Genomic DNA, 10,418 nt, shown 5'->3' with positions numbered 1-10,418 from the left:
TTTTTGAGCCCAAAGCCTTAAATCGAGAGATCGGTCTATATGGCAGCTATATCCAAATTTGGAACGATCTGAGCCAAATTGAGGAAGGATGTCGGAGGGCCTAACACAACTCACTGTCCCAAATTTTGGCTAAATCGGACAATGCTCCTTTTATGGGCCCAATACCTTAAATCGGAGGATCGTTCTATATGGCAGCTATATCCAAATCTGGACCGATCTGAGCCAAATTGAGGAAGAATGTCGAAGGGCCTAACACAACTCACTGTCCCAAATTTCGGCGACATCGGACCAAAAATGCGCAGCTATATCCAAATCTGGACCGATCTGGGCCAAATTGAAGAAGTATGTCGAGGGATTAACGTAACATCCCAAAATTTGACTAGATTGGACAATAAATGCTCCTTTTTTGAGCCCAAAGCCTTAAATCGAGAGATCGGTCTATATGGCAGCTATATCCAAATCTGGACCGATCTGGGCCAAATTGAAGAAGTATGTCGACTGGGCCAACACAACTCACTGTTCCAATTTTTAGCAAAATCGGATAATAAATTTGGCTTTTATGGGCCTAAGACCCCAAATCGGCGGATCGGTCTATATGAAAATATAGTCCGTCCATCTTCAAACTTAACCTGCTTATGGACAAAAAAAGAATCTGTGCGAAATTTCAGCAAATTAACTCTGTTTTTGGAGACTGTAGCGTGATTTCAACAGACAGACGGACGGACATGGCTAGATCGTCTTAGATTTTTACGCTGATCAAGAATATATTGGGTTGCCCAAAAAGTAATTGCGGATTTTTCATATAGTCGGCGTTGACAAATTTTTTCACAGCTTGTGACTCTGTAATCGCATTCTTTCTTCTGTCAGTTATCAGCTGTTACTTTTAGCTTGCTTTAAAAAAAAGTGTTTTTCTAAGTTTTATTAAAAATGCATTTACTTTCTTTTAAAAAATCCGCAATTACTTTTTGGGCAACCCAATATATACTTTAGGTTAGGCTAGGTAAGAGTGGCAGTCCTTTACAGACTCACTTAGACAATTTTAGGTCCATTGTGATACCACAGTAGCAACAGCCTATGGCTCCTGGCGGGAATCGAACCCACGACCCCTGCACTGGTAATCCAAGCACGCTACCAACTCAGCTACCGGGGGCCCTATAAATATACTTTATAGGGTCGGAAATGGATATTTCGAGGTGTTACAAACGGAATGACAAAATTAATATACCCCCATCCTTCGGTGGTGGGTATAAAAAGTATGGTAAATCCTTTGCAAGGCCGCCATAGCGCAGAGGCTAGCATTTCCGCTCATGATGCTAAACGCCTGGGTCCGCGTCCAGGCAAGAACATCGGAAAACATTTTTCAGCGGTGATGATCCCTTCTTTATCCTGGCAACATATGTGAGGTACTATGTCATGTTAAAACTTCTCCCCCAAAGAGGGCTCGCTTGCGGCACGCAGCACAGTGGGAAGGAAAAAAATTGTGAAAATAAGTCTGTCATTTATGAACGGATAAAGATATGATCACAAAATTTTAGATGCTTATAGCTGAGGTGTTAACCATTTGAGGCCCTCCGCTTAAACTTGAATTGACTGTCATTTATGAACGGATAAAGATATGATCACAAAATTTTTGATGGTTATAGCTGAGGTGTTAACCATTTGAGGCCCTCCGCTTAAACTTGAATTGACAGCACTCATTGCTGCCCTCATTCCTGTTGAGTAAAGATATCCACATGAAATTTGAACGTAGATCTTTGTAAATAGGCCATATCGGTTCATAATTTGCCTTATTTCCATATAAGGTGGGTTTCTTTTTGAATTTTGAATTTTTTGTGGCCAATGTTCGATACCGGGTGAGGACTTTAGAAAAAGATTTCGCGGTTGTTCTCATCTCACTTATGCGGCGTACATATCTTTATCCGTCTTAACTCTTATAAACCACATCACTGAAGAGGAATAACATTAACACTCATTAGTAACCACTATTTTTGTCAACATTTCTTGGACTCTGGTCTGACCTGTGACATTCATATCTTGCCTTGCACCCCTTTCCCACTAAAAAACAATTACAATTTATGATCTTTCCAAGGAAATACATCAACATCTCGAAGAGAATTTCTAGCAAACAACATTTTGCCATTTCTCTTCTCTTCGAATTGCATGCCACTTTTACGATATGCAATGAAGAATTTCACTTTGGGAAGGCCATATTTCTTGATATGTGCGATGATAAAACTTAACAATGACACTTGACATTGTCACACTGATGATGTACAGTCGTCCGTCGGCTTTTCGCTGTCTGTCTGTCCAGTTGTCTATCATTCTATGGCAGAATCGTGCCTGTGAGTGATGTTTGTTCTATGGCAATCCTAGGCTTTATGGCTTAGACCTTTTTTTTTCTTAATGCAAGGCCCCCTTCAAGTTGATGATTTGATAGCTCGGCATATTTGCGAAGTTTAGACAAGGCGAAGATGTAAAAAATGAATGTGAATGTGCGAATTTTCTTCTTTTTTTTTACGAGAAAAACCATTTGTTACAATGTTTGCTAGGACCATATGGAAAGCAGGGTTAGTTGTGAAGAATTTGTTGGTAGTTCGCTAAGCCCACTGCTTAACCCAGGGGTCATCATCATCAGTTACTACATCAGTAGACAAAGGAAATGTGGGGAATGTTCTTGACTTAAATATTATATCATGATTTTTTTTAATTTGGTTTTTATTTTTACAGACGGTTCTGATTGGCTTACTATTCCTTTCTTTCTCATAGTAGTTCTCAATTTTCCGAGGGCGGGTTACTGGCCCAGCGCCTCAACCGCATGGGTTTTGTGGGATGACACATGTATCCCTCGTTGTGGCGAGTTACTTGCTTCAAGATCCGAAGCTCGCCTCCATCCACCCCTAATCAGGAAACATACGCAAATGTTGGTCATTGGTTATTTGAAGGCGCCAATAACTCGCCTTGTCATCTCGAGTATCATTGGCACTCAGTATTTAATTAAGAGTGCAACCAGACTCCTAACGGAGACTCTCCTCTCGAAAATTGCTGACTGCCCGCGGCCGCATTTGCAGCTACTCCGCATAAAAACGGAGCTTTCCACCATCCGCAAACTTTGGACGCACCCGGTAGATTTCAGTTGAGCTTCCCGTGATAACGATGGACATCACACAAGTCGATGCTCTATATTCCAGCCTGTGTGGTGCTCATAGTTATCACGTGTCGGGAGCTGAAATTTGGCACAAATACGTCTTTTTGATGCACGCTGGTTAAGTTCTTGAACGAGGCAAATCGGACCATATTTGGATATAGCAGCTATGTAGACCGATTTTCCGATAAAGGTTCTAATGTCCATAAAAACTTTATTTTTCGATTTTGCTGAAATTTGAAACAGTGAGTAGTTTAAGGTTTCCCGACAACTGACCCAAATTTGGTTCAGATCGGACTATATTTAGATATAACTGCCATATATGATAATGTTATGATAATGGGTCCGAAGTCCATAAAAGCTTTATTTACTACCCGATTTCGCTGAAATTTGCAACAGTGGGTTATTTTAATCCTCCCGACATCTGACCAAAATATAGATTAGATCGGTCCATGTTTAGATATAGCTACCATATAGACCGATCTCCCGATGAAGAGTATGAAGCCCATCAAAGCTTTATTTAATACCCGATTTCGCTGAAATTTAAAACAGGGGGTTATTTTAAGCCTCCAGAGATTTGACGTAAATATGGTTCAGATCGGAGTACATTTAGATATAGCTGCCATATAGACTGATCTCCCGATAAAGGGTCTGAAGGCTATAAGAGCTTTATTCTTTATCCGATTTCGCTGAAATTTGGAATAGTGTGCAGTTTTAAGCCTCCCAACATCCTACCCAAATATGGTACAGATCGGACTATATTTAGATATAGCTGTCATATAGCCCGATCTGCCGATAAAGGGTCTGAAGACCATAAAAGCTTTATTTTTTTAACCTATTTCGCTTAAATTTGAAACAGTGAGTTGTTTTTAGCCTCCTGACACCAGACCAAAATATGGTTGAGATCGGACTATATTTAGATATGGCTGCCATATAGACCGATCTGCCGATAAGGGGGTCTGAAGCCAATAAAAGCTTTATTTATTACTCGATTTCGCTGAAATTTTAAACAGTGAGTAGGTTAAGACATCCCAATATCAGACCTAAATATGGTACAGATCGGACTATATTTAGATATAGCTGTCATATAGACCGATCTGCCCATAAAGGGTCTAAAGCCCATAAAAGCTTTAATTTTTAACCGATTTCGCTAAAAGTTGAAACGGTGAGTTATTTTTAACCTCCTGACACCGACCTAAAGATATAGCTGCCATATAGACCGATCTGCCGATAAGGGGTCTGCAGCCCGTAAAAGCTTTATTTATTACCTGATTTCGCTGGAATTTTTAACAGTGTTTTCTGAGCCTCACGATATCCGACCTTAATATGGTCCAGATCGGTTTATAATTGGTTATATCTGCCAAAAAGACCAATATTTTGTTCTACAAAATTGAATTGTGACATATATATTAAGGCACTTAATGTCCGTGCCAAATTTTGGGTGCTTAAGTTATTCAATTTTCACCGGATTTTGACGAAATGGAGTTTATATATATACCCGAGGTAGTGGGTATCCAAAGTTTGGCCCCGCCGAACTTAATGCCTTTTTTCCTGTTTTTTTTTTCTTCATTTAAAATTCTCCCTTTAAAATCAAACATTTGTACCACCCTTTTTTCTGCATTAAGTTCCGCTGTCTATTCATTCGTCCCAGCGTTTTGTTGACAGATTGATTGCATAGAAAACTCATACATACATGACGAAAGAAATTCTTGTCATTTTTTTCTTTTCTTAGCCCAATTTCCTTGTTAGCTAGCGTCCCAAAAAAAGAGTTCAGGCATATTTCAAGATTACAAAATTCAAATTATTTCTCTACTCTTTTTAAGTATGTTGACTTATGCGCTCTCATGTCACAATAATCATAAATATTTGGTATTTTGTTAACTTATAACAACAATTTGCCTAAGCACACAACAATAATTTTTTGTTAGATCCATACATGCACATATTTTTTTACGATTTTAGGAAAAATGGTTGCAGACATTCTCTATAAATTTTATTAATGTGGGCTTGATAAGTTTACGCGGTGCAGTTATCATAAATAAGAAAATGGTTGGATGGCTGTAGAAAGTTCTTTAATTTTGAGAAATACTTAACAGCTAGCTTGAGAAAAAGGGGAAAGAAAATCGCTTAGTAGGAAAAGCCATAGGATGGGGGTATACTAACTTTGTGATTCCGTTTGTAACACATCGAAATATTGATCTCAGACCCCATAAAGTATACTTAAGTTTCATCGCCATATTTAGTCGATCTAGCCATGTCTGTCCGAATGCCTGGAATGGAAGCTAGGCCTTTGAAATTTTGCACAAATACTTTCTATTAGTGTAGGTCAGTCGGGATTGTAAATGGGCCATATCGGTCCATGTTTTTATGTAGCTCCCATATAATCGTTCTGCCGATTATACTTCTTAAGAGGCAGCAATTCTTATCCGATTTGGCTGAAATGTGTACAATGACTTCGTAAGAACTGCATCATTTGAAACCAGGAAGGAAAGGCAAAAGTCGGTCGGTGCCGACTTTATAATACCCTACACCTGTCCTAAATGTACAAAGTTAGAGCTATATCTAATTCCGAGCCAGTTTTGATGAACCTCGGCGGATGTTTTAGATAGATATCGTTGTAGTCGTCGAAGAAAGCGTTTTACAAAGGCAAGATTGGTCGATAAATGCGCTTGCAGCGGCTCTAGGAGTGAAAATCGGGTGATATACATATATGGCAGCTATATCTAAATCTGAACCGATTTCTATCAATTTCACCACATATATTAAGAGTCATAAGAAAATCCTTCCTGCCACCTGAGCACTTTATTGCATATATATGGGAGCTATATCCAAATCTGACCCGATTTCGACCAAACTTATATATTGTGGTAGTCGTCGAGGAAAGCGTTGTACAAAATTTTGGCAAGGAGAGAATCGGTTGACAAATGACAATTTTATTGTATTATTACTGCAAATCGGACGAACATATATATGGGAGCAATATCAAAATCTGAACCGATTTTTTCCAATTTCAATAAGCTTCGTATATAGACCGAAAAACATGCCCACACCAAATTTGAAGACGATCGAATGAAAATTGCGACCTGTAGTTTGTACACAAATTAACATGGACAGACGGACAGATAGACAGACGAACATAGCTAAATCGAATCAAAAAGTGATTCTAAGTCGATCTGTATACTTATCAAAGGGTCTATCTCTCTTCCTTTTGGGTGTTACAGACAAATACACTAAGTTATAAAATCCTGTACCAGAGTAGTAGTGTAAGGTATAAAAAGATACAGTTTGGTGTGGTTTATGCGCTAGTGGCATCATTGGACAGTACTTCTGCAAAGATAATGCGAATCGTAATGTAACTGTAAATGCTGAGCTTTACCCTGAGATAAAACGAACTTTTTTTTGCCCAAAATGCCAGCGCTTGCCTTGCATGACATGTGGTTTCAACAAGGCGGACTTATTGAGTGGTGAGTTCGTCAATTAACCGCCTAGATCGTGCTTTTTAACGCCTTTAGACTATTTTTTGTGGGGCTATCTTAAAGCTTATGCCTAAACAGACAAGCCTGCTTCAATTGTCGTATTGGAAGGTAATATTGATGCATTTATTCGTGACCGACGGGTTACCCGCTGAACTATTTAAGACCGGAGGCGACACGCTGATAAGGCGTATGCGTCACCTTATCTGCGCAATCTGGCTGGAAGAACGCATACCCGGTGATTGGAACCTCAGCATACTATGTCCCGTACACAAGAAAGGAGACAAGTAATAATGTGCCAACTACAGAGGAATAAATCTCCTCCCCATCGCATACAAGATACTCTCGAGCATACTGTGTGAAAGATTAAAACCTAGAGTCAATGAAATAATTGGGTCCTATCAATGCGGCTTTAGACCTGGTAAATCCACCCTAGACTAGATATTCACACTGCGCCAAATCCTGGAAAAGACCCGAGAAGGACAAATAAACACCTACCATTTCCTTTTTGACTACAAAGCCGCCTTCGATACTCCTTTACGTTCAAAGGTATTTCAAGCCATGTCTGAGATTGGTATCCCTGCAAAATTAATAAGACTCGGCAGGATGACACTTGCTGATACGCGTTCCTCAGTAAGAGTAGGAATGAATCTTTCCGAACCATTTAATACCAAACGAGGTTTCAGACAAGGAGACTGCCTATCGTGTGATATTTTTAATATCCTGCTGGAGAAGATTATACGAGATGCAGATGTGAATAGATATGGCACACTAATCATAAGAGAACACATGCAACTCGCCTATGCTGACAACATCGATATCATAGGTTGGTCACCGGAAGTAGTAACTGCAGCCTTTGAAAGAATCGAAAGAGAGTCAGTGAAAATGGGTCTGGTAGTAAATGGAGATTGGACGAAATAGATGGTTTCAACTTCCAAAAAGCCTTGCACAACCGAGCAGATAAAGAAAATGGAGATAGTTGGGAACCACAACTTTGAGACAGTCACTAAATTTATCTACCTCGGCACCGCCATTACCGAAACAAATGACACCAGTTTTGAGATTAAGCGAAGAATAATATTGTCAAATAGATGCTACTTTGGACTAAGTAAGCATTTTGGAAACAAGGCCACCTCTCGACAGGCGATGATTACACTGTACAAGACACTGATACTACCCGTGCTGTTATATGGTTCTGAAGCATGGGTACTTGTGAAAGCAGATGAGGCAGTGCTTGGAGTATTTGAGAGAAAGAATATATGGACCAGTTTGCGTTAAAGGGGAATATAGGCGACGTATGAACCACAAGCGGCTGCGTTGGCTAGGTCATGTTTTCAGAATGGATAAAGAAGCTCCAGCAAAGAAGTCTTTTGATGGCAAACACAGTAGTACACGCAAACCGGGAAGACCAAAAGCCCGATGGAAATATCAAGTTGTGCGAGACACATCGAAACTTGGTGTCAGAGATTTTAGAATGAGCGCAGAAGATCGAGGCGCTTGGAACGCTATTCTACGTTCGGCTAGTGGAACAAATATTCTGTCATAGCCAATTAAAGTAACTTTACTTTAAGTAAGTAAGTAAGTAATCTTCAAACATTTAATTATATGGACTATCGATTCAAAGAAACAAAAAATTAATGCATTTCTCTGAATTATGTGTGTGGGTGTTTTTTTTTTTATGAAAAACAATATAAACCTAGAAATTCAATTTCAATCAGAGGCTAGATGATTCAACTCCAAAGGTGAAATACTCTAGAATAAGTAAATATAACATAAAGTTTAGCTAGGTGAAATTTTGTATATCCACGACTATGAATTTTCGTCGAACCTTATACTGACACAAATCTTAATTTCTGTGCTCAGAATATACATCGAAATGAAATGAAAAAGATCTTCGTGAGCACGAAGAGGTAAACTAACAAACTAATGTATATGATGGCTATAACAAAATGTGAGTTCATATAAAAGCTTTTAGAACATGCGTAGGAGGGCTAATATAATTCATTATTATATTGAAATCGGATGAAATTGGCCCCCTCAGATGTAACATCTGAAGTTCGGTCTATATGGAGACTACGTCGAAATGTGGATATTTGTGGACCATGTTTCAAAGAGATATTGAAGGAGGTAATTATTCATTATTCCTAATTTAAAAGCAATCTTATGCAAAATACGTTCTATATGCCCTCAAGAAGTAAAATTAGAACTACAATTAAAATTTGATTGCACTCATATGCATGAGCGAAGCATCCCCATGTTCATTGAAGGGATTTTCTTGAATAATGTACGCGAACATTATATACGCGAGGACATTTTAATACTCACCACCATAGGATGGGCGTATACTAATCTAGTCATTCGGTTTGTAACACAACGAAATATTGATCTGGGCTCCATAAAGAATATAAATTCTTGATCGTTTTGAGATTTTAAGTCGATGTAGCCGTATCCGTCCGTTCATTTGCCCATCCGTCCCTCCGTTCGCCCGTTTATGGAAATCACGATAGCGATTGAATGACTAAAGATATCTGCTGTAAATATTGTACACATATCTCCTATTGATGTATTTCGTTGGGAACTACAAATGGGCCATATTGGTTTAGATTTGGATGTATTGTAGCTTCCTTATATATTGGACCTTCGACTTGACTTCTTCAGCCGCTAGAAGTTGCAAATATTATACGATTGGGCTGAAATTTTGCAAGTAGTATTCAGTTAATAAAGACAATTGTGCTATGTGTAGTCTCAATTGGTTATAACCTGATATAGCTCCCATACAAACCAATCTCCCGATTGACATCTTGATTACTATAATATCTATTATAAATTCAAATGATTGTATTGTCCGAATCTGTATATAAAGGATATAAATTGATCGCCCGGTTTCACATTTTAGGATTTCACATCTTAGAAGTCGCAATTTTAATTCGATTGGGCTGAAATTTTGCACGTTGTGTTATGTTAAGACTACCAACTATCGTGCTAAATATGGTGGCAATTGGTAATAACTTGATATAGGTCACATATATAACCGATTTTCCGAGTTGACATCTTACGCCCCTAGAAACTGCAATTGTTGACCATGGCTGAAATTTTGCACGTAGTGTTTTTTTTACCGTCCACCATAGGATGGGGGTATACCAATTTCGTCATTCTGTTTGTAAAACCTCGAAACAAGAGTCTAAGACCCAATAAAGTATAAATATTCTTGATCGTCATGACATTTTAAGTCGAACTAGCCATGTCCGTCCGTTTGACCGTCTATCTGTCGAAAGCACGCTAACTTTCATAGGAGTAAAGCTAGGCGCTTGAAATTTTGCACAAATAGTTTTTAGTAGTGTAGGTCGTTTGGGATTTTAAATGGGCCAAATCGGTCCAAGTTTTGATATAGCTGCCACATAAACCGATCTTGGGTCTTTACTTCTTGAATCTGTAGAGGGCCTCAATTCTCATCCGATTTAAAATTGAAGTTTTGCACGCGATGTTTCGGTATCACTTGTAACAACTGTGCTAAATGTGGTTCAAATCGGTACATAACCTGGTATAGCTGCCATATAAGCCGATCAGGGGTCTTGAATTCTTCAGCTTTTAGAAGGCGCAATTCCTATCCGATTTGGCTGTTATTTTGCATGAGGTGTTTTGTTATTACTTCCAACAACTGTGCTAAGTATGGTTCAAATCAGTTCATAACTTGGTACAGCTGCCATACAAACCGATCATGGATCTTGAGTTCTTGAGCCGCTAGAGGGCGCAGTTCTCATCCGATTTGGCTGAAATTTTGCATGAGGTGTTTTAGTATCACT

The 10,418-nt window shown here is 38.9% G+C and overlaps 1 protein-coding gene across 1 annotated transcript in view; it reads left to right on the top strand.

Annotated features, from left to right (window-relative positions):
* The first annotated feature begins 1,255 nt into the window (after window positions 1-1,255).
* Window positions 1,256-10,418, top strand: part of LOC106083241 (uncharacterized) — a 48,951-nt gene continuing 39,788 nt past the window's right edge. The window contains exon 1 of the mRNA XM_059367219.1: window positions 1,256-1,337. Within this exon, the coding sequence (XP_059223202.1) occupies window positions 1,256-1,337 (82 nt within the window). The remainder of the gene's footprint in view (window positions 1,338-10,418) is intronic.

This window comes from Stomoxys calcitrans, chromosome 4 (genome assembly GCF_963082655.1).
Source record: "Stomoxys calcitrans chromosome 4, idStoCalc2.1, whole genome shotgun sequence".
NCBI classification, from domain to species: Eukaryota; Metazoa; Arthropoda; class Insecta; order Diptera; family Muscidae; genus Stomoxys; species Stomoxys calcitrans.
Note: the sequence above shows the minus strand (reverse complement) of the source record. Positions and strands in the feature narration are given on the sequence as shown.